Here is a 24,008-nt window from a genome sequence, read left to right as displayed (position 1 = left end):
ATTTAAAAGTCGTTAACCTGTACATGAGACCTACTTGGCACTTGGCAGAGAGTATGACGTAGTGCGCCACTTTTCAAATTTAGGTAACATTCGCAGGGCAGGAGGCGTTAGTGGCGCTTCCCTCAGGTGGTTTTGAAAGGGTGAAAAGCTGTTGCCGGCTTTTACGAGCAGAAGACGTGGCACCCTCGCTGACATGACAATCCCATAGCCCATACCCCTGCCCATAGTCACTTCACGAATAGTCTTTCTTCTGTCCAATTCGAGTACAAGTATACACCGTTCCGTGAACGCTCAACATTTTCCTCAGTCCTCTAGTGTAGGTTTGGTTGTAAGTTCTCTTATATAAGTTTATTCGAAAGAATTCAACTTAAGTCATGGGTAGCGAAAAGAAAATCATTCTGGTCACCGGCGGCAGTGGTCTAGTAGGACAAGCTATCAAGCAAGCTAAACAGCAAGATCCGAGAGAAAACGAGACTTTTATTTTTCTCAGTTCCAAAGATGGAGATCTTAAGTAAACCTTTTGGTTATGATAATTATGATCACCTCTTATGAATTTAAAAAAAAAAATCCTATAGAGACCCAGCAGCAACGCAGAGAATTTTTGAAAGATATAAGCCAACTCATGTCATTCATCTTGCTGCTATGGTTGGAGGACTCTTTAACAATATGAAACACAATCTAGATTTTTTGGTATAACTGTGAGCATGACTTACTGGAAAACTTCTATTATCTTTGTAGGACAATCTAAAACTGTTGCATTTCTTTTTCAGCGGAACAATATCCTCATTAATGATAATGTTCTTCAGAACAGCTACAAATTGGGAGTAAAGAAAGTTGTCTCATGCTTGTCAACTTGTGTTTTTCCTGATCAAACAACATACCCAATCGATGAAACTATGGTGAGTTGTGTGAATAATAATTAATGAACAAATTCATTACATTGCTTTGATATCTTCACAGATTCACAATGGACCACCTCATTCTTCCAACTTTGGGTACAGCTATGCAAAGCGACTGATTGATGTTCAGAACCATGCTTACAATCAGCAACATGGATGTCACTTTACTGCTGTGATCCCCACTAATGTCTTTGGAGCTTATGATAATTTCAATCTTGAGGTATATTCTATAAATCTATGCAAGTTCACCTATAGATTTTAATTCCTTCTGAACAATTTTCTAGGATGGCCATGTCATTCCAGGACTCATCCACAAGGCCTACATCGCTAAGAAAGAAGGAAAACCGTTGGTAGTTTACGGATCTGGGAAGCCGCTGCGACAGTTTATCTACTCTATAGATTTGGCCAAACTGTTCTTGTTTGTACTTAGAGAATATGAAGAGATTGATCCAATCATCTTGTCAGGTATTGTAAATGATTTTTAATTCATTTGCGATAGACATGCAGTGGGGTCTCTTTGTCTTTAGTTGATGAATCTAGTGAAGTGTCGATCGGAGAAGTAGCTCAGATAATTGCAGATGCGTTCCAGTTAGAGCATGGAATCATTCTAGACTCTACCAAGGCCGACGGCCAGTACAAAAAGACTGCTTCCAATAAGAAATTGCGAGGCTATCTACCTGACTTTCAGTTCATGCCGCTCAAGGATGCTATTGAGCGCACGGTTCAGTGGTTCAATCTCAACTATCATATCGCCCGAAAATAATCAAGACTGGATCAGAAGATTTTTAAGTGCCGTCCCTTACTTTGGTATTCCTCATCGGCTAAAAGAAAAGATATTTTCCATTTCGGATGTAAAATTTTCTTTTCTAAATTAATGTCACTGGTTATTAATAAACGATTCCAGGGGTGTGAATGTCGTTTTGAACTTGTATATTTTTTTTGTCTCTTATCTTAAATCTTGATTTTCTAAATGTTCACTCGTAACAGTAATAACAGCAAAACATTCAAATCCAACATGAATATATGGAACATGATTTCTGTTGAATAAATTTAAGAGATTGGATGCAAGACAGCTATAGATTACGCAATACTGCAGCGAAAGAGGAAATTTGACTATTGTTTGACGTGAAATTAAACAAGTGGAGGAACTTGCGCACGCGAACAAGTATGTTTAGTAGACACGAAATCGAATAAAAGAAATAGAAAACACCGAATTATTGCCACAATTATGAAACAAACCGGTTAACGTCACTCACAGAACAAATAAGAAACAACTTTTTAACAGCGGATACATCAATTTTTTTTGTTTTGCTTTTTTTGTTGTTTTTTTTTAGAAAAACTTCTTGAGAAATAGTCCATTGATCAAGATTATAAGTAAATGTAAATCACTTTCTTTCATAATAGATATTTTTTTTTTGTTGTTGAAATCATGTAAATGTCTTTCCTTCTTGCCTCTCAACTATCTAGTAGTTTCTATCTTGTAGAGTGCCATGCATGTAGATGTCCTGAGCAGCTGGTTGAACCTGTTGAACGTTTGAGAAATCTGCCTGGAATGATCCTGGATTAGGGAAGGGCGGTCTGGGCGGAGCCTGCTGTTGTTGATAGGAATAGTCAGCTGTGGCTCCATAGGAATGTAATCGACCGTTGAAAGGATTGTTGCTACCCTGAACAGCTGGCGTCATCTCCTGCATTCAAAGCAGGGGTTTTAAGCATTTATTTATTCATCCTTTTTTCGTTTACGTGAAAGCCAAAGCTTCAGATCTTACCGTAGAGGCGTAGTTAGGCTCTCCATTATACTGCGGTTTCTGCTGAGAATCGAATGGATTCCACGCTGTGGCCGGTGCAGGCAAAGCTGGTACATCTTCTTCATCGTCTTTAGGTTCAGCCCATGGCTGTAGTTCGCCAGACGCGAACACTGCATAAAAACCCACGCCCAGGAAGTGAATCACCGACGCTATGACAAAGACAGTCTGCCACTCCTCTGGTAGCTGTTACATTTTAATCAAGAAAAGTGAGTGAATGAGAAAAAGGGCTGATTAAGTCATTGCAGCCATCATCTGCTGTCACTAAGTTGAAAGCTTACCTCCCTTTTAGTGAGTGACTCCACCACAATGGGGCAGAACATGCCCGACAGGGTTCCTACTCCGTTAGAGATTCCCATTAAGATACTAGCGTAGCGTGGAGCAATGTCCAAATGATTGACGTTGAAACCTGCATATAACAACAATGGGTATTACCCGTCAGTGAACCCCGTCACTCCATCACGAAAGAGTTGTGGAAATGGATCTTTTCCTACCTGATATGGCGAAACCGCTGAAACCGACAGCCAAAGTTAAGGTTGTGATTGCAATGGTTGTGTCACGTGTATAAGCCACCACCTATTCAAAAGAGTTTTCACATTTTTAATTAAAAGAGAATTTCTTGACGCTCTTCAATAAAAAATGACTGTCATCTTACCATTAAGAAGATAGCTTCCATCCCGAATCCTCCGCAATTGAAAATCTTGCGTACAGATGTCGTCGAAAGGATTTTGTTGCGACGTAAATGATCGGCTAATTGTCCGCCAATTGGTACGATGATCGTCATGACCAAATGAGGAAGAGCAGCCAAAGCTCCAACTTTTCCTATGTCGAACTTGAAGACTTGCTTGAAATAACTCGGCTGCGAAAGGATAAGCAAGTAGAAAGTCCACGAACGGCAAAAATTTGCCACAATGATGGCGTAGACGGGCATGGATGTGAAAAAGCAGCGCCATGGAGTCGTAAAAAAGTTGGGAATGGTGCGCTGTACATGCGACAATGATTCTTCGATGTATAGACGCTCGCTGGGCGTAATGGTCGGATGCATACAAGGTTTCTCAAAGGATAGCCACACCCAGAAAACGTACCAAATGATACCAAACACACCTGTTAACAAAACCAAAAAGACAGAAACTGAGATCTAACGACTGGAAAGAAAATGAATTCCATTTAATTACCGTAGAAGTAGAAGGGTGCTTGCCAGCTAATGCCATCCGTCAGCCATCCGGACAAAGGCATTCCAACTACAGCACCTGCGTATGACCCGCAAAAAGCTAAAGTGGCCAGTCGGGATCGTTCCAGTGGCGGAGCCCACCACCGCCAAATACCGTGACACGCCGGATATGTGACTCCCTGTTGTATTGTTGTACTGGTAATGTTGTCTGCCTGTTACTTTCTCATGTATTACATTACCTCTACCAGTCCTTGGAGAATACGAACGAGCGTAAACACAATTGGAGATAGTTTGGCCGCTCCGGGTAGAAGCATATTGAGACAAGCTGACACGACGATGGCCGATCCGAAAACCCTTTTTAAGTACAAAAAGTTCCACTGTTAGGAATAAGTTCAATCCATTGCTGTTGTGTATGTGTACGATCGTCGGAATAATTAGTGGGGTTTATTTTTACACAAAAATGGCGTGGAAACAACGAAGAACAAAGGTGGATGTAAAGCTTCTATAACAGTTTGACAACTGGCAAAGGGGAGAACTGCAGTAATGAGGTGGGCATAGGCTTTATACTGTACACTGTCCAAGTTCTTACGTTACTTCTAGGTAACGAGCTTATCAAATAATTGCATGAAATGACGTGGGTGGTGAGATTTATGGAGAAACAAGAATTTTCTTACTTGTTAGCAGCGTATTTGGAAGCAAGGAAACCTCCGGGGACTTGAGTGATTAAGTAACCCCAAAAGAAAGAAGAATCTACTAGGCCAATAGTTCTCTTGGTCCAATTGAATTCTGGCACCTGTGTCATCAGCAGAAGACATTTTGAAAAATTCCAGATCGCAAAATTAACATGTTAATTTTTACGCCAGTTTCAGTGTTGTTCGCCGTCATCTGCACGATGGCAACACCCAAATTGCATCGAATACCAAACGAGATCAAGAAACCTACAAAAAGACAAATTTTCATATTTAATTCGCCATTTTAATGAGCCAACATTAGTTATCGATTGAAATTATTATATCGATAAATAGAAATTCGAAAAAAACTCGGCAATGCCGCCTTTCGCTGATGAATTTCGTTCCTTCTCGAGTTCCGGGCAGATCAGAACATGCAAAACAAGAGATGAAATCCAAATGGCGGTGGTATAAGTAGATCACACATCTCCGTCCCGTTCTCTTTGTCGACGACTACCACTCGAGTTAGATTAAATGTCAACGACAGACTTTTTCCTGAAACCCCCTTCTTTTTTTTTGCCTGGGGTGTATCACTTGATTCCGACCAATTACGCCAGAGTTAAAGCAGAGCAGCGACAGACAATTCAATTATGCTTGGCCCTACAAATCTTCATTCTCTACAAAACGCAATACTTCTCAGCAGTTTTGTCTTGTCTTATTTGCAACAAAAGAGTTGTGTGACGTCGAAAAAGAACAAATCTGTATGACTCAATGAACAATCGTGCACCACGTGTCCTTCAGCCCTACAGCCAAGCGAGAGAATTCCACATTCAAGTAGTAAGTCTTTTTCTTTTTATGGTACTCTATTTTAGCCGTTATTTTTTATCGAGTTATTTGCATCAGTTTCTATCGTAAGGCTAAATGCAAATGTCTTGGCAATGTACGAACTTTTGGGCGCTTTTTTTTTTCCTCTCTCACCCCCCGCCGCCATTTTGTCTTGGTCCGATTCAGTTGTTTCCTTCCCCCACCATCAAACTGAAAAGTCGTTGACAATATCGTAAATCATCGCCGAAATGGGCTATGAATGTTTCATGGCCTAATCTTTTTCCTTTAAAGCAATTCCATACGAACGATGTTGTTGCTAGGCGAATCTCTTAAATTTTTTTGGAAAATCAACAACAACATTTTTGCGTGCTCGCCATTCTTACCAATACTAGCCAAGAAAGCGACTGTATATCTTTTGGACATGCTGCAACATGGGCAATCTGGTCGAATGTACATGTCGATTTTGCGTAGGGGGGGACGTTCCATTTCGGGCAGTGATTCCGGTGATCCGAGTTCTCCCATGGCGGTTCCTCCTCCGTCAGTTGTAATGAATCCCTTCTCATCTTCTTGCTTGCTAAACGGACTAAATATTTTAAAAAGACATGACACATGTATGAGACATGTAGTGTAGAACAATTCATTAGACGTCGCCTGGATGCTACCGTTGAAGCAAAGTCGACGATGGCGTCTAATATAATCGGATCAAAAGATTTAGGATCTAATCGGGCGACAAGGAGTGGGACATGTGGTCGACTTGGTTGCAAACGTTGTGTGATTTTTCTTGCTGCCTCATGTCTCTCTTTTTTTTAAATATATTTTTTCCTCCCCATCCTTGAGCAACATTTACCACTCTGCTAACAACAGTAGCATCTCGTTTAATGTTTCTCAACCAACCCTCCCATGTTGTTAGGGTCTTTTGGCCTTCATCTTTGCGCGTAATCTCTGTAAAAAGAGAGCACTCTATGCTCGATGGAGCTCTCTACACTTTTGTCGTTGTAGTGTGCACTAAAAGCTGGCCCAACTTGAAGAGGGATGGCCTTTCTCTTTCGTGCATGAAAGAGTTATTATCGGCCTTTGCATTTTGTCTATGGTCCTTTTCTTTTTTGATTCGCTACTTGAATGTTTTTACAAAAACAAAACAAAAAAAAACAACTTACTTTGGTTTTATGTTCTTGAGGTTCCTCATCTTGGGCATTTCAAATTCTTCGTAATTGGCTCCTCGCCTGTTTTTTTTTTTTTAAAGAAAATGAGAAAAATTAATCGAAAAGACATCGATGTTTTCTATAGGCGATTAGAATTGTACAAAAGGGAATCTAGCGCCATTGTGTAGTTTGACTAACGTTACGTTAAAAAGAAGATTGCGCTATACGTCACGAATCGCCTTAGGCTCGTTTATTTCCTCCAAATAAAAAACGATTCCTTTTTTTTTTTAAATAAGAAATGGCTGATGGTCTTCGACTTAATGACCGCAACTCTTTTCACGTCTTGTTATCGTGTGGGGTGGGTACGCGCATAATAGAGCCTTATTATTCAGTAAACACACAAAGAAATGACAGGAAGAATGATGTACACAAACCGAAATATCTTTGTTATATTTTTACAGCGGAGGCAAATTCAAATGATTGGCCTCTGGCTGTCAACTCGTCTGTTTAATAACTTTCAGAATTCGAACGAAAATTTATAATAAAAGGACATGTCCAAGCGATTTATTTTTGCCATCCTCCCTTCAAATCCAATTTCAAAATGAAGTCACTTTGTGTCCAGCCGTTGCCATAGTGACGTTGTCTCTCCTTTTTTCCTTTTTTTTTTTTTTGTCGTTTCATTTCTTATTTTTCCTTCATTTAAATCGGATACAACAGTTCGGTTGGATGGCATCCCACGTCTCTTCCGGCTGCCGGAGTAAACAAACAGGAAATTGCTTTTCCATCTAACCTCCCCTTTCTATCTCTCTCTCTCTCTCTCTCTCTTTACGTCCTTATTATTCCGTTCCCTCCTCACTACTGTCGACCGATAGCTTCAAATTTTACCCGTCTCGAGTCGACACATGAACGATACGATGTAACGTTGGCCTTCCTCTTACGCTTCTCTAACTTGTCCAGCCCTTTGAAATGAAATTCCATTCAACAAAAATTTTTTTTTTCATTTTTTCTTGCCTCTTCACTGTCAACTCTCTTTCATCAGTAGCAGAGAGTGATGCGCACTGTTTAGAATGTCTAGGGTTCATGGGTCTGAAATGGAAAAAAAGTAGGTCCCAACATTTTGTTTTTACCTAAAAGAAAATGAAATGTCTTCGTTCCTCATTGAATTTGCTTTGTTTTGAATGGCTGCTATCGTTTTTACATTAAAGTTATTAAATATTCAATTGTACGGCTAGTCTTCACAATGATGCACTCGATTGAATTGATTTTGAAGATTATTCTGCCGCCCCCTTTTTTTTTTGTTCTGTCTTCGTCCATCGAATATAAATCAACAGCTTAACTCATAAAAGTTAGGTCTAGGACCCCACTCCGGCCTGTATCTACAGAATCCAGCATCCATCGTAAATAGGGTATTTCCAACCGATGACTGTTTAAATAACACAGCCCCAACGATTAAACTTTTTTCTTTTTTCCTTTGACACTCTTTGTGATGTGGTGGCCAACCAACTTTTGAAATTGAGTCGTCTGCTAAACTTTCCTTGTGGCCACCAAACGATAGAAAATGGTGGGGTACAATAACAAGTGAAATGCAGAGAGCTGGATAGTCAGTTTAGGGTCGTAAAGAATCGCATAATCCCGATATCTTGTGCACTGCCACCCCAATTCCAGTATTTAAAAAATGGCGATTTATAACGCGGAAGGGGGGAGGAATCAAATGTGTCCCTTTTTTTGTTATAAAAACAGGATTTGTCTATTCCCCCACTTTCTTTTTTTTAAAGCAATATCCTCTTTTTTTTTTTTCTGTCTGCATATCTATAATTGAACTTGTCTTGTGCGAATATTTCGGATGATAACACTACCCGGAAAAGAAGAACAATTTGATTTTTGTTTTTGTTTTTCTTCAAAACGGTTTGTGTTTTAGCGATCGAGTTTTGGATACAATCGTTTGGGATGCTACTGGATTCTTCCTTAGGGGGCATTGGACTTTTTCTTTTCCCCGTCTCCAAGATGTTTGTCATGGGCTTACATTAACTCTTGGGGACAAATCAGTTGGCACAACTGACACGACCCGGAGGAATACACGCAGATTTAGCGTTAAAGATTACACGGGCTGCCTGGCAGCCGCTGCCATGTCAAAATCATCTGGAAGCGGGAACAGGAAAAATAAAAAAACGTCTTTTCTTATTTTTGAATAATAATTCGCTAGCGTCGAATATCGCATCAGAATCGGATTATTTTGGGAAACTTGCATCCTTGTTTTGTTAATAGCATCAGTACCCGCTGATTAGAATCTATGGGTCGGGGGGGGCAGTGAAACTTGGCAATACGATCGACGATAATGAGTACAAGGAGGACATCTTTAATCTTGTCCAACCGACGCGAAGACTCGTGAAAATCGAATTTTCAACGAAGAATAAAAGATATTGACGAGGTCTTATTTTATTTATTTTTTTCGTGAGCGATATGCTTCGCTATCCAGTCGTATAGGTGCTACTAATGAGGTAGAGCGGGCTTTTTGCCAAAACAGATTGAATTTCAGGCTCAGAAGAGCATTTGGGCGTAAAAACCTCGTCATCTCTTTTTTTGTCTTCTTCTTCTTCTTCCCCTTTTCTATTCTAACTCTTTTATTCTATATATAACATATTAAGATACGATACATTTCCAGTTGGTCGGCTCGGGATACCAAGCTAGCAGATGACTTTGCGATGAGGAAGATTCAATTTAGTTAGCCCCCCCTCCTCCTCCTTCTCAGACCGTTGATATATCGATGAGGACCCAAAGTCCAGCTAGTGCATCAATCTCTTCTTCTTTCGTTCCTTTTCCTGATCGGCTTATATAGGGATATATATATATTTATCTCGTTCTAGTGCAGAGGCTATTCTATATAGTGTACATATATATCTAGCCTAGATGCGATTATACGTCTTTTGTGTGCCTGGCTTTCATATTTTTATATATTGGGAAATACGTGCGTATCTGTTACCGGACTTTCTTTTTTGCCTACAGCGTCCATTTTCATCATCGTCTTTCAACCCTAACCCACCCCCCTCCCCCTAAAAATATAAATATTTTTTTCTAAATAAGAAGTTTGAGGCTGATGATCCTCCCCTCCGGCTCTGCACAGCAAATCTTGGAACCTTTCTATCTAAATATACCAACTTGATGTTTAAATCTTAAGATACGAAATGTGTGTGGCGCAATAACAGAAGCGTACATGTATAGTCTCTGTATTCTTCTTTTTTTGTGTGTGGGGCTAACCTTATTTGTCGTCCGTCAATGGGCAGGCCCATTTCTTTAGAAACGTATCTAATCAAAACAGGATCAACATCAAAAGACGTTTAGAATAAAAGGATCGAGCTGCTGTACACTCGTACATGTCAATGTAAATTTCTGACTGGGCAAACCCACTGCCCCTTCTTTTAAAAAAATATAAATGAATATGAAATATGGTCAGTGTCATGTCATGTCATAGATGGGGCCTGGATGAGATCATTTAATCAAGTCTGCGTAAGAGTATTTTGGGGACGAGGTCATTTCAAAAATAATTTTTCAAAAATGTGAGGGAGCGGCTTGCGTCATCGCTTTAACGCTGAATTACGTCGATTAGCAATAACAAAGTTGCTATAGCCAGGTAGGATACAGGGGACACATTTCTTCAGGTTGAGGTTACCACGGGATTTATAAGGACAAAAGAAGACGGGGACGATCGAATGTTTTCAAGATCTTTCCGAACGAGGCATTGATTCATCAATGTCTTCTTCTTATTTGTCCGTAATACCAGTTTAAATGTTTGCGTAGATTTTGCTTCTTTGGACGGTGGGTCTCTTTTCTCTCTCTATTTTCATTTTATTTGTGTTGAATGGAAGTCTCATTTCCTGGAGCTACTGTCGGATGCGACACATGGTAGCCTACAGCGACCTCTCTCTCTCTCTCTCTCTTTCTCTCTCTCTGTTTTGTGCTTAATAACAATGAACAATGGGAATAGACTCTAAATAGGCATGCGATTGAAAGGTTTCCACCTTGTTCGCCAGCCAATGGCTGCGCTACAAATCATGTGCAGAGTTCTAGACTAATTAACTACACAACGGGTGTCACCGACGTCTATAGTACACGAACGCACGTCGTCGTAATGTTTGTTTGTTTAAAAGAAAGGGGAAAAAAACACGAGTCAATTGCTCTACAGCAGTTACTCGAATCGGGGTGTGGGGGGGGGGCTTCTGGTACATATTTAATGGCTGTCTCTTTTCTCTCTTGTGTTATAGCGTGAGTGGGTGTGTGTGTGTGTGAACAATAGGGAAAACGGTCCGAGGCAACAAACCGCTAAAAAGTCTGCCGACAGTTTTGTTCGGGGGGGGGGAACAATCGGCTGGCGAGAAGACTTTTATTTTTTGTTTGCCTAGTTCCAACTGACGACGACAGTGATTGTTCAATTATGTTCCATGAATATATAATAACATTTGAAATTCAAACTCTACGAGTATTAAAAAAATTCGGAAAGTTGGAAATTTCTTCAAAAAATTTGGAATGGCGATTTTTGGCAGAGTAGGTTGTTGGGGGGGAGAGGAGCCAAAAGAAGAATCTTTTAGGAACACAGTTATGGATGATGTCGTGTTTCTTCGAAGAAGAATAAAAAAAAAATATTCTGTGCGATTTTTCTTTTTCTCAACCGACCTCGACCCCCCCATTAGGAACGTACAGTCGTCTAGATAAAACAGGAGAGTCTATTGGGGTCGTGAAAACATGGATATATACCCATCCTCCGAAAGAAAAGGAAGAAAAAAAGGGGGAAAAAAATGGTAGGAGAAGAAGATCGACGACGTCGATGTCTTCTTCTTTTGGCTCTTCGCCCATTGTTCCTTTTTTATTTTTTTTTATTTATCTATTTTTAAGGAATTCTACTTATTTCTCCGTCTTTTCTAACCCCCCCAACCATTTTGAGTTCCAGTCGGATATCCTCCCTTTCTCCATATCTTTCTTCCACTATGTCTGCCCTTTTTTCTTCTTCTTGTGTACCATCAACCTCGCAGTTCGTGGTGAGTCATATACTGAAAGTACAGGCCAGTGAACCGACGTCTAACCAATAGATATCAAATGTATACTACATAAAAAAAGAAGGATAAAAACAAATGCGGATGTGCACATCCGCTACGAGTTTTTCCTTCCAACAATCTTTTTTTTGTTTTGTTTGTTTTTCAGAAGAAAAATCTTTCAGGGAAACTAGTCGAGCCAAAATTTCTAAACGACATTGGTGACAGCGTATTCGAAAAGATTTTAGAATGTAGATCGTACCCATTTTTATTGGCTTAATCGAATGAAGAGTTTGTGATTGATTTGATCGCGTGCGTAACATCTCAACCTTCACTGCGTACTAAATTTAATCGGCGATCGTTTGATACCGTACACGTAATATCATTTATCAAAGATGTTCTCAATCTTTTTTTGCGAGTTAAACATTTTTTTTTTTTTACAGATAAGTCTTTTCTTTATTCTTTCAAATCAAACAGTAGGATATAATAATGGGGGCTGCGATGTTCACAAATTGGGGACGTAGATAATTAATCAGCTCTTCTTTTAAAAATTATTCTTATTATTATTAAAAGACTTTTGCTTTATTAGTCTGATCAGTAAATTGGTAATTTTACACGGCCTTTCTTACGTAAGGGTTTGTGTACACTATACCCTCCACGCAAGACGATCCTTAATTTAAACGTAAATTTTTAAAATAAAGTTCACTGTCCATCGTCAAATTTCCTTCCCATTTTTCATGCATGTTACGGATTTATAAAAAAGAAAAATATATATTTAAAAACAAAGCAAACAAGAAGGTTCACTTACCGGAAAGTGGACAAGCTTGACATTGCCCGGTCTTTTAGACCGTAAAGAAACTCGGACATGATGAATAATCGCTCGTTCTCTCGTAGACAAAATTTAAAAAAACCGGCCCAACTTGTCCCTTATTTTTTTTTGTTTTGCCTTTTACTTTCGTGATTAGTTAAAAACCAACTCTCAACTGAAAATGGTTTCCGATAACGCTGAGGCTGTTGAAACACAAAGCGCGGACCGGCCCGCTCATCTGTTACACTTTTTCAACAAGAAAAATGTTTTCTTTTGTTTTTTTTTCCCTCTGTAGGCGATTTGAACGAACAAAAACAAAAGATTTTAATAATTTGTTTTTTCTTTTCTTTTTTAAATCTCTTGTTTTTGTCTGACGCGAGTTGTGTTGTAAACTGCCGGCCCGGCTACTCGATGAGCTTGTGGATGCCCAGTTTGTTGTGTGTCCCGGCTGCTCCGTGCGGATACGGTGGTTGACTCGACTGAAGTGGCCGCAATGGCAAAAGCTCGGCGATCGAGAGGAGGAAGACAGTTGTTGGGTGGGCGACGAAAATGTTGTACGGCTTGCGTGTTAACCGGCGCGCTCATGGGGCGCTGCATTTTCTTTTTCTTTTTTTCCTTTCTCTCATTTTGTTTGGGAGTTTCCCGCGCGCGCTGGCGCCGCTACCACCGCATGAATTTAAGCCACCTCCCCCTTTTCTACCAGTCAAAAGAAGAAGAAGCATCTAGTCCTTCCTCTTGTTTTAGCACGAAATTTCTCTTTGAAGATTGTCGCCCTCCCATCGCACGATGTGCACATATCTGGTGACCAAAGTAGAGACGATTTATAAGCCCCGAAAGCTTTGACAGCTGCTATGTCCCCCCCTTTTTTTTTCTTCGTGTTTTGGGTGCCGTGGCTGCTGTTCATTATGCAAAAGAGATTCATTAACAATAGACGATATAGGATAGCGTGGAATGTATTAGAGAAGTTCTCAGTGACTGACATGCAGCAAGTAAAAAAAAAGGGCCGACGTGTTTAAGTGTCCAATGACTTTTGCTTGTACCAGTTTAATATTAGGCGAGCAGTAAATGGAACCGGCCGTGGCATGTCTCACACTACTCTCCCATCTCCCCCTTCCTTTTCAAACGGGGAATGGGTGAGGGAGGGGAAAGGACTTGTAAATGAAATTGTATAAATTTAAACGTAATTGACGTCATCTATTGTGCGTACGATTTGGAAGAAGAAAAAAAAACGCACACCAACACACTCTTATTGTTCTTTTTTTTTTGTTGTTGTCATGGATCGGTTTGTGATGACGACATGGCGACCGGAAACTAATCTTTTTTCGATTCTCCCTTTCTCCGGGTTTTTTTTTGTGTGTGAGCCTTTTCTTTTACTCTCCTGGACAACGACGTGGATCCTAAAAACAAACTGATCGCCTTCAATTAAAGCAAACTTGCGTCATCCGTTGATTGCGCATTGTTGTCTTGCGTTAGACGCCGGACTCTTTTGTTTCGTCTATTGGCTTTTTATTTTTTTAAATCCAATATAAATAAATATCAATTTACGCTATGATAATATGGAGACGCGATGGTCACGCGTGAACAGTCCCGATCGATTTACCGGCGACATAATAAACACAAATTTGATAAGAATGTTGGAATAAAAATCGCATCAATTCGTTTGTTTGTTTTTTTTTTTCCTTCACTTCTTTTGTTTGTTTCGCCTCCATTGATTTTTGATTCGCCATAGTTCGTCTCTGTTAAGCAAGTGCTCTATTCTTTTACGCACAAAAGACGTCGCGTATCGAGGACACCACCAATCAGCTGATTGCATATTTTAAAAAAACTGAGTCAGCGATCATTAATACTTTAAGTCTAAAATAGACGAGGGAGGGATGTGTCCACTAATGAAATGGATTACGTCGCATTTTTCAACTTTTCATTACAAATGGATGTCCCGTAGGCTGTTTCATTAAGCTAAACGCTCATAGCCTACAGTTATTTACGACGGCTTACGTAATTATATTTTGCATCGACAGTTAATTTAAAAAAATTTGAAAGAAAGAACATGAAAAGTCGTTAGAAAACAGATGATGGAAATGGTGGAACACATAAACGTAGAGGAATGAAAACACCGTGACCCGTCCGCGAAATCTTACGGATCGAAAATAATTTTGTTCCAGTAATTATTGAGTCATCTTCCATGCGGCTTTTATCCTTTGCACGGCTGAAAATCTTGGTAGACGCTAATGACGTTAGAGATACGATAAAGACATTAAATGTGGAATTGCCTTATGAAATTGTGAGCTGCAGTGACGATGCGCCACGCAAAACTGACTGAACGAGAAACGGGATCGTGATGTAACATGGGTGTGGCTAAAAAAATAAAACACGTGTCGCCTCTGGAGATGTATGCAAGTCAGAGACGCTCTGGCAAAAGAAGCCGCCGCTTTTTGTGTGTGTGTATGTGTGTGTGTGTATAGATTTGGATATACACAGCTCCCAGATATGTGTGTATTATTACATTTCCCACCGCGTGGAATTCAATTAGTTGTATAGGCCAGACGTGAGCAACATGTCTATAACCCTATCTATTAAACATACCTCTTTTTTTATGTACCCTCTTCGTTTAAGAAAGGAAAAAAAAAATCTAAACATTGAACGATCGCTTCTTTTTCTTATCATAACAGTACACGAGTACTAAAGAGGCAAAGCTATGCACATTTATATCCAACGTCCATCCCCCCCCTTCACCAAAGGTCACGTAAAAACGTTCATTGATTTACAAGCATCATTTTTTCCGCCCCTCCCGCACATCATCGTGTTGTTAAGCAGCAAAACAAATGATGAACTCGAGTCGACACGTCTCCTCCGTCATCACGTATGGAAAGATGCTGTTTCATCATCATCGCTTCGCAAAACACATCAGCAAGAAAAAAAAAAAAAAACTATAGACGCATTCTCTTTGCTTCAGAAAAAAAGAGAGGGGGGGGGGAGAGAAAAGGACAGCAGACTCATCTGAAGAAATTTTCTTCTTTTCTTGGTGCTCGGGCTCTGCTGGATGGGATATATGCAGACTACAGCCATAAAGAGATATAGGCGGTGCAATCAATACTAGGGCTTGTGTGTGTGCTGACTGCTCAGATTCTGTTGCGTATTCATCACTCTTTTTCCTTTTTCGCCGTCCTCCAGTCCAAGAGCCATACAGATATTCCTCCATGTCTTTTTTGTGTGTGTGTGTGTGTGTTCCATTTCTGCTTGTCTTTTTCTTTCTTCCAGTGGGAGGAGCAAACAAGAAAAGGGGGAGAGTCAAAGCTGTGTTGGATGCATTTGGATGGAACTGGAACAACTTGGCAACGGTCCCATATCCGCCAAGATTTTTCTTTTTGTCCGTTTGTTTTTCGAAAGCCATGATGAATCGTTCGGTTTGAATATATATATATGTGTATTAGAAAAAAGCGGGTGAACAACATATCGCATCGTTGAGAGGAGTGACTTTGATACGCGAAAGCCACTCTCTTTACTATAGACGGAGGACTCTGCTGCCAGAGAAAAGCAATTAAGAGTCGCCCAACTTAAGTGCGAAAGGGAAACGGCACTCTGTCGAAAGACAAAAGGGAAAACGACAGTCCATAACTGACGAACTCTTTACTTTGTAGTTGCGCACTATTAATGCAGTGCAACATACCCACGTCAATTTGGTCTTTAAAAAGAAAAGAAAAGAAAAAAATGTTATTAGGTTTGATCTCAAATGCAGCAGTCTGTAAAAACGGATTCTGTTGAATGAATTGATCGGAAATGAGGAAAGGGTTGGTGTTCTCTTGCGGACTCTTTTGGCCCCCGTGCAGCGGGTGTTGGCCAACGTCAAAAATTGGAATCGCAATCAAAAAGCCAGTCAAGTGCTTTCTGCTCTCTCCCCCGTTTCGACGCGTTTTGATACGATTTTGTGGGCAAGGGACGACTGTGTGTGTGTGTGTGTGTGTGTGTGTGTAAAGTGTGTACTCTCTGCCCGGTTGTGTTTACTCCGGACATCTATAGGGGATCAGACCTTTATTTACTCTCGTCTTGACCATCGATTTTTGTTTATTTTTGCCTTCCTCTTTTCGATCGAATGATCAATTAAATGTGCGATGATGATTCATCATCGATTGCCAAATGGAGCTAAAAATAAAAAACGAAATTTTTGGAAGTTCGGACGCCCTGTTGTTGTGATTAGAAAGAGTAGGGGATGGCAGGGAAATCAGATGACGTCAGAGTCTGCGTGATGGGAAATCGCCTTTTTAGACCAAGTCCTCGCAGCTCTTGATGCTCGTCCCTCTTTTTTTTTTTTTTCTTTTTTTCTTCGATATTGTGGGGATTATTTTCTTTACTTTTCTCTCCCCTTCCCGTTCTTCTATCAGACTTTCCACTTGGTTAGACGATCCATCTTTCACACACCCACACACATCCTCTCGCGGCCATCAAGGGCCGATCTGATTTTTTTTTTTTTTTTTTTTTTTGAATTTGATCGTCATGCTGTTTTTTATATTGCTCCCAGTTTGCGGGGTGGAATGTTTGCTCTTTTTTTTTTTTTTTTTTTAAGTAAAAACGCTGGGGTGGAAACACGGACACCGATGAAATCAGCCGCGGCCGATTGGATGCGCTGTAGTGCCCGGCTGATGGATTGCGCTTTGCAATCAAAAAGCTTTCTTTTTTTTTTTCAAATGTACTCTTATCTTTCGTTCTTGAATTAATTTTTTTCTTCTCATTTACCTATACGAAGAAGACGGGGATTTATTTCATAATTTAAGGGAATTAAAAGAGGAAAAAAATGGGGCAAAACATGAAAATGAATTTCTGGGCAATTGTTCAAAATTGACGTGATACATCGACAACAAAAAAATTGCGCTCTTTATTGTGTGGTCCGTCAATAAAAAAAAATGAGAAATCGAGGGATGGATTATATTCATAAGGATCTCAAAGACGTGGATGGATTTTTTGAAGGGGGGCGACTCGATGGGGAGTGTCTGTAGGATTAGGGTTGGAGTAAAAAAAAAAGAGGGGCGACGCTCTTATTTTTTCCCCCTTCTTCTTACCATCGGCTTTTCGTCGTCTAATCTCTGCGTTCAGACGGAAAAAGTCGAGACGAAATGTAAGAGGGCGCGATGAAACGCGACTGGGATTGAAATCCGTTTTTAATGGATCCTGCCTCCTTTTCTGCCTCTCACCAGCACCCGAATCAATGTGACGATATCAACGCCAAAATGCACAATGAGTCGATTTTTTTTTTTTTTATGTCTATAGGCGATCAGGGATTTCTTACCACCTTTTTTTTCTTTTCTTTTCTTCAAAAAATAAAATATAGAGCTCCCTCTTCAAAAGCTTGCTTTTTATTCTTCTTCTTCTTGCGAATCGGAGTTATTCTGTAATACCATCTAGGATAGAGTAGTGCGTCTGTATATCTATACTTTATGCGCAATCTATGCGTGCGCACGGTTGAAGCTTCAATGGTCCGTAACGTCTTCAATAGAGCCCTCCCGTTCTTATTCTTTTTACCGTTTTAGCTATTATGTATATCCTTCAAGTTATCGCAGCTTTGCTGTTTAGGTGTATTCAAAAAAGAAAAAAGAAATTCTCTTTTTCTTTTTTTTTTTTCTTTCGTTCGGCAAACTTACTTCGTGCTAGTATGTGTTTATTATACTTTTCTATACTGGGTTGAAATGAAGAGAACAAGAAAGAATAACAATAATAAGACGAAGGCGATTGAAACTCAATGAGGCAATATATATCCAGTCTGTGGAACCTTTCGTTTCTTTCCTTTTTTTTTTTTTAATTTTTGCTTTGAGTGTGTCTGTGTGTAGATATATATATATATACAGCATAAAGCTCTCTATATAAATATCCATATTTATACTGGGCTCTTTCTCTTATTTTCTTTTGCGGGAAAAGCTTCTATAGAGCAAGCCGGGCACGGTTCTTGTTGTCCCTCTTTTCTTACGGGGGACGTGCATATGTCCACGAATATGGGTTCGATTTATTGGTGAAGAAGCAACTCTCTCTCTCTCTCCCTTTATTTTTGGATATTTTCTATACACGGGTCACGTTATTTGGCGGGACATAGACAAGGATTGAGCAAGAACACAGAGTTGAGTTATACACGATTTCTCTCCTTTTCTTTCTTTCTTGTCAATCTCCTTGTTTTCGCTGTGCGTCAATAAAAGTGTTGCCAAAAGCACACACAAGAAATGGAAGTCTCATAGCTGAGCTTCTACAGTTTGAATTGCGTCGCTTTGGAAACGGCACATCGGCCGAAAGCCCTTCGAGGGGGGAAAAGGCCTTACACAGAGGCGAAAGGGACTATGTAGTATTACTATTATGAACTCTAGTCTACACCTATAGAAAGAAAGGATTAAATACTTGTGCGTAGCTCGGAGACTGTTCTATATAGAAAGCGAACTTTAAAGAAACGTTGCCTTTAGTTTCAATATTGACAGAGTGGCGCTTCGTTCGGCCAGTGATCAACAGCGATGAAATCTCAGCTTTATTTCGTTCTTGCCAATCCTCGTCTTCTATTGTTTGCTCTTGCCAGCAGTTCAAAATCGCGTCGCCTATCTCAAACTCGTTTTTTTTTTTTTTTCATCCTCCCCGAATATTTGCTGACAGCTCTCCAACGTCCCTCCGCTCCATCGTCTTCTACATACACAAACAAGTACTAAGGGAGGCAAAAGAAGAACACAATCGATCGGCTTTTTATTCTTTTTCTTTTCAATATATTAGAACTGGTGGATAGTCTACGAAGAAGAATTGGCCTTCTCTTCTTACATTTTTATTTTCTCTCTCCCCTTTCTCTGGCTGTTTCTCAGACAAGATTCTCTTTATTTATTTCTAGCTCCTTGTCTCCTCTATATCGGGACAACTTGATGACTCGTTCAGACGAAAGAAAAAAAAAAAACGGGGGAAGGGGGAATCTAAAGAAGATGATGATGAAAAAGATTGGAGCTGGGCTGGTAGACAAGAGAAAGAGCCTCCCGCTGACGATTATACACGCTAACACGCGCATCCAGTAGAACATTACAGATCTTTTCCCGATGATGGCACATTGCGCAGATATTTCGTAACAAAAGAACGATGAAAAATGTCGGCTTTTAAAAGTGGGTGTGGCCAAATTCGAAATTGACTGGGAATATTATTTCATTTTTATTTTATTTTGTTCTCTCACTTCAGACGTGTACGCATTTTGCGTGAGATGTTGTACGTCTGCCGAAAAGGGCAAAGATGGAAGGGGCTAAAGAGGCAATATATGTAAGATGGCTGGGTGGTAAGAGTTACTAGAGTGGCTGCATTCACGCGTGTCTAACCGATCTATATTGCTCTGATATATCCATCCTCCTTTGATGTACAGCTTCGACTGTTGGTCGACCGTGAACCCCTGTGCCTGCTCTTGGCAGCTATTCTGTCCCCTCTGTGTGATGTGTCTCCTTTTTCCCATTTTCCAATGCACATTTTTTTATCTCGTCAAGACTTTGAAAAAGTTAAGATCTTTTTTTTTTTTTTACCCGTCTTCGATCAAAACGTTTTCCAGCTCATAAACGGTGCCTGGGTAACCCTAGTCACCTGGTGAACAGGATTCGGAAGGCGCAACTAGGGTAACAAGAATCAAAAAAGAAAAAAAGGTCCAATATGTGTGCGCAATGTGGGGAGATGATAAAGTACAGACGGACAGAGCTTTATTACATACGAGTCAATAATGAAGTAGTAAGGGACACAGACACACAGAGTCGATGCCAAACGATGTCTCGTGTGTGTGTGTGTGTGTTCCTTTTAGATGTACGCGATTGCACGTCGTTTTCCTATTCATCACTTTAGATGGGAGGGAACGGACAACGGGACTCTAACCAATCAAGGACTGCTATAGCTTCCTTCCGTTCGAGATGCGCTCGTTCTCCCATCGAGAGAAGCTTATTACAGTTTGGCTGCATTTATTGTGTTGACATAACCCCCAAACATGCTCGGCATCCACCCCTTTGGCAAGCAATAAGCGATATCTCGTTTGCCTCCTATGTTGATTCAACGAGATTCTCGCGATACTCAACTGTTTATTCTACCATCGTTCGATTGCAGTCGTTGAAGGGAATTTAATTTTGTCAGTTGGATTGTATTGGTAGATGCGCTGCTTTATAGAGTTTAATGTTTGACTGTTAATGATTTTTATTCTTGCTCTGAAAATAGAAGGATCGCCGATGTTGACGTTATCGGTCTTGGAACGTTTTTCTCGCGAGTACTACAAACGGTTGCCGTAAGATGGCGACACTGACTATGATTGCTACGAGAACTTTCGTTTCCATGGTAATAATGAACGCATGTCAAAACAGTATCGATTAATTTTTTTTGTGACAGAACTTGGAAAGAGAAACATGGGGTTCGGGATTGATTGTCAGTGGTTTTAAGGGTGGATAGTGATCTCTGCTTGATCCCCTTTCGAGATCTACTAGATTATTATTTTTATCCAAAATGACCGACACTAGCCCTAGATCTGAAAATGTCAAAGTCGTGGTTAGAGTCAGACCACTAAGCGAGTCGGAGAAAACTGCCGGTTACAAAAATGTGGTCAAAGTTGAATCAGTCAATAATAGTATCATTCTCCGGCAACAGCCAAATAGTGGCAATAGCGCTGGCCAATCGTACAGTAATGTGGACAGAAGCTTTGTCTTTGACTCTGTGTTCGATCAAGAATCGTCTCAGGTATGATGACTCGCAAGCCAAGAATGTCTTCCATATTGTTGCATCAGCCCCAGTATTTCTTGCAGATGGAAGTGTACAACCAAGCAGCAAGACCCATTGTGCAGAATGTCTTGGAAGGTTATAATGGCACCATATTTGCCTACGGACAGACAGGAACAGGGAAGACTTTCACCATGGAGGGCAATCCACAGGCTCCGGAACTAAGAGGAATCATTCCAAATTCATTTGCCCACATTTTTGGGCATATAGCTAAAGAATCTGAAAGAAAAAAGTATTGCTGCAAACAAGCTCAAATGACATTGCCAACAGCCTGTTTTTGTTTTTAGGTTCTTGGTTCGTGTCTCTTACTTGGAAATCTACAATGAAGAAGTCAGAGATTTGCTTAGTAAGAATCAAAGCATTCACCTGGAAATCAAAGAGCGACCTGACGTTGGCGTGTACGTCAAAGACCTGTCGACGTATGTTGTGAACAACGCCGAAGACATGGAGCGAATTATGACGATGGGCAATAAGAATCGTAAAATTGTTTCCTAAATTTTCCCAAGCCAGAAACGAGAATAATTCTTATGCAATAAATAGGCTCAGTCGGTGCTACGCAGATGAACATCCATTCTTCACGTTCTCACGCCATTTTCACTGTTGCCGTCGAATGCAGTGAGAAAGCAATAGATGGAAACAGTACTCTTCATGTTGGGCGACTCAATTTAGTATGATCTAATATTTTTTTTTCTATGAAATTGTTTTCTGGCACGATTAAATTGCTCATTTTTCAACTGAAAATAGGTTGACTTGGCTGGAAGTGAGCGACAGACCAAGAGCGGTACATCGGGCCTCCGATTGCGAGAAGCTTCCAAGATCAATTGGTCGCTTTCTACACTGGGAAATGTAATTTCCTCTTTGGCCGATGGCAAGGCGTCTCACGTTCCATACCGCAATTCCAAATTGACCAGGCTGTTACAAGATTCTCTCGGTGGCAACGCTAAAACGCTTATGGTAGTCCCGTTGTTTTCCTTTGCTGTTTCTTGGAACCAGTTAATGAAATGCTCAATCATTGTGAAACAATGTTTAGTGTGCCAATATCGGACCGGCGTCTTTCAACTTTGACGAAACTTTGAACACACTTCGCTACGCCAGCCGGGCCAAAAATATTCGCAATAAAGCGCGCATCAATGAGGATCCTAAAGATGCATTACTCAAACAGTTTCAGAGGGAGATCGAGGAGCTTCGTCGTCAGTTGGAAGAAGGTTTATCAAAAATATATCTAAAACAAAGGTGCTGATGATCATTTTGTTTTTGCCCTTCTTTGCATCTTTAAAGTGGGTAGTGCTAGTTCTGATGAAAGTGGTGACAGAAAACTACGAATTGCGCAAAGACAAGAAGCGGAAACCGCGAACAGAGAGTGAAAGAGCAGCCGTTAAGGTATTTTTATTTTCAGTTTATAACGTATCTCACGCAGTACATGGACTAATGACGATCAATAGTTTTTAGGCAAAAATTGACGAGGAGCGAAGATTGGTTATGGAAAGCAGTCAACTGGCAGAAGAAGAGCGTAAGCAAGTAGCGCAAACATTAGCGGAACAGGAGAAAGAACTGCAGACTGCCGCGTAAGTTATGAATGTGATAGCTATTCACTTCAAGTGGATTTACTTTCTATGTCAACAGGGAAGAGGAAATGCGTCTGAGACAGAAATTAGCTTCATTGGAGAGCAAAGTCATTGTAGGAGGTGAAAATCTACTAGATCGGGTGGAACAACAAGCCAGTTTGCTAGAAGAGGCGAGGAAAGAATTGGAAATACGAAAAGCCAAAGAAGATTTATTACGCCAGCAGCTGCAAGAGAAAGAAGCTGAACGTATTGATATGGAAGAACGTTATAGCTCGTTGCAAGAAGAAGTACAGGGTAAGACGCGCAAACTTCGCAAAGTTTGGACGCTGCTGCATTCGTCCAAGAGCGAAATCGAAGACATGCGGCAAGAACATCAAACGCAAATGGAACAGCTACTCGAAGGTGTGCGGCAACTTTCCAAAGAATTGAAACTGTCTACTTTGATCGTCGATCAATATATTCCTGCTCCCTATCAGGTACGTGATTTACTATTAATAGGCAAATTAAAATTATACTTAATCTCTCAAAAGCAAATCATCGAGCAACATGTCAACTGGAGTGAGGAGTACGGTGAATGGCAACTGAGAGGCGTGGCTTATGCTGGCAATAACATTAATCAGTATAATTCTCCACGCCGCTCTGCTCGTTCCACATATGTACGTCATTCATGTTGTTATTCACCAGCTGGTTTACTGGATCTGATTTTGCTTAATGAATTTCATGTCCACAGAGACCCGAGCTGGATCTAAGCTACGTGTATCTGTCCTATGATGACGTCATTGGTTTATCTGATCCCGTACGTCCAAAATCAGCGAAAATGAAATCGCGATCGGCGACAAGTGCTCGTCTTACAAGCAAGGGTGCCCGAGCTCCCTCAGCACAACGGTATGGCACATGCGAATTTGGGTTTCTACGTACGTGACTAAAAACGACACCTTTTCTTTTTATTTTTTAGAACAAAGTAATCTACAACGGAATACTCCCTAGTCAGCAAACGCACGTAAACGTACTATTGTATAATTTAATAATTCCAACTTTTGATGCCCCAAACCACCTAAATAAAAAGGACGTTATTCCAAAACGTGTGGTAAAGCAATGTATTTTGCGTTAAGTGACAGCATTTTGACGGAGTGCAAGGTCATCATTTGTTTACACAGGAGGCTGAAAGTAAAGTCAGTTTATTACAGGTCTCGCCACGTGTCACAACATTAATTTTGGTCTATCGCGCTTATCAAAAACAAATTGAATAGTCACTGTGATAACAAGGATGTTGCTGGAAGCATCCAATTGGCAGAGGAATTCTTCGTTAAAGAAGAATTGCAACGAACCAGTGACGAAGTATGGTTACATCAGTTCGACTAACAT

The 24,008-nt window shown here is 40.4% G+C and overlaps 3 protein-coding genes across 5 annotated transcripts; 2 read left to right on the top strand and 1 right to left on the bottom strand.

Moving 5' to 3' along the window:
• The first annotated feature begins 185 nt into the window (after positions 1–185).
• On the top strand, positions 186–1,812 carry LOC116925255 (GDP-L-fucose synthase). The gene is made up of 6 exons (XM_032931929.2): positions 186–511; positions 576–690; positions 771–899; positions 961–1,119; positions 1,184–1,364; positions 1,427–1,812. Exons 1-6 carry the CDS (start codon positions 375–377, stop codon positions 1,660–1,662), a joined length of 957 nt encoding a protein of 318 aa, XP_032787820.1. The 5' UTR covers positions 186–374; the 3' UTR covers positions 1,663–1,812.
• On the bottom strand, positions 1,813–12,885 carry LOC116925248 (vesicular glutamate transporter 1). Of its 3 annotated transcripts, none has more exons than XM_032931922.2 (12): positions 12,340–12,885; positions 6,523–6,588; positions 5,749–5,939; positions 4,731–4,810; positions 4,547–4,665; positions 4,112–4,226; positions 3,877–4,051; positions 3,357–3,805; positions 3,196–3,277; positions 2,983–3,110; positions 2,666–2,887; positions 1,813–2,584 (listed from the first exon to the last, which is right to left on the bottom strand). In XM_032931922.2, exons 1-12 carry the CDS (start codon positions 12,396–12,398, stop codon positions 2,363–2,365), a joined length of 1,908 nt encoding a protein of 635 aa, XP_032787813.2. In that variant the 5' UTR covers positions 12,399–12,885; the 3' UTR covers positions 1,813–2,362. The 3 variants fall into 3 exon arrangements, with proteins under 3 accessions (XP_032787813.2, XP_045031560.1, XP_045031561.1); XM_045175625.1 differs by having other exon boundaries at positions 5,749–5,948; positions 12,340–12,884; XM_045175626.1 differs by lacking the exons at positions 6,523–6,588; positions 12,340–12,885 and adding an exon at positions 9,763–9,809 and having other exon boundaries at positions 5,749–5,948.
• On the top strand, positions 4,958–23,724 carry LOC116925247 (kinesin-like protein KIF3A). The gene is given in 14 exon segments (XM_032931921.2): positions 4,958–5,377; positions 20,527–21,039; positions 21,105–21,310; positions 21,366–21,556; positions 21,619–21,746; positions 21,823–22,032; positions 22,109–22,283; positions 22,357–22,388; positions 22,390–22,458; positions 22,528–22,643; positions 22,702–23,119; positions 23,174–23,299; positions 23,374–23,528; positions 23,599–23,724. Coding segments are annotated over 13 exon segments (2,067 nt in total). The 5' UTR covers positions 4,958–5,377; positions 20,527–20,808; the 3' UTR covers positions 23,609–23,724.
• Positions 23,725–24,008: the final 284 nt, after the last annotated feature.

The sequence above is a fragment of the Daphnia magna genome, linkage group LG6 (assembly GCF_020631705.1).
Source record: "Daphnia magna isolate NIES linkage group LG6, ASM2063170v1.1, whole genome shotgun sequence".
Lineage (NCBI taxonomy): Eukaryota > Metazoa > Arthropoda > Branchiopoda > Diplostraca > Daphniidae > Daphnia > Daphnia magna.
Note: the sequence above shows the minus strand (reverse complement) of the source record. Positions and strands in the feature narration are given on the sequence as shown.

What these genes read in the sequence shown, in the direction of transcription:
- LOC116925248 (XM_045175625.1), bottom strand. Translation starts at nt 12,398, where the DNA reads ATGTCCGAGTTTCTTTACGGTCTAAAAGACCGGGCAATGTCAAGCTTG. An exon ending in CTCAAGAACATAAAACCAAA is followed by an intron (nt 5,949 to 6,522) that starts GTAAGTTGTTTT and finishes TAAAATATTTAG; the next exon opens with TCCGTTTAGCAAGCAAGAAG. An exon ending in CGAACAACACTGAAACTGGC is followed by an intron (nt 4,666 to 4,730) that starts GTAAAAATTAAC and finishes CTGATGACACAG; the next exon opens with GTGCCAGAATTCAATTGGAC.
- LOC116925255 (XM_032931929.2), top strand. Translation starts at nt 375, where the DNA reads ATGGGTAGCGAAAAGAAAATCATTCTGGTCACCGGCGGCAGTGGTCTA. An exon ending in ATGATAATTTCAATCTTGAG is followed by an intron (nt 1,120 to 1,183) that starts GTATATTCTATA and finishes ACAATTTTCTAG; the next exon opens with GATGGCCATGTCATTCCAGG. An exon ending in TGATCCAATCATCTTGTCAG is followed by an intron (nt 1,365 to 1,426) that starts GTATTGTAAATG and finishes CTTTGTCTTTAG; the next exon opens with TTGATGAATCTAGTGAAGTG.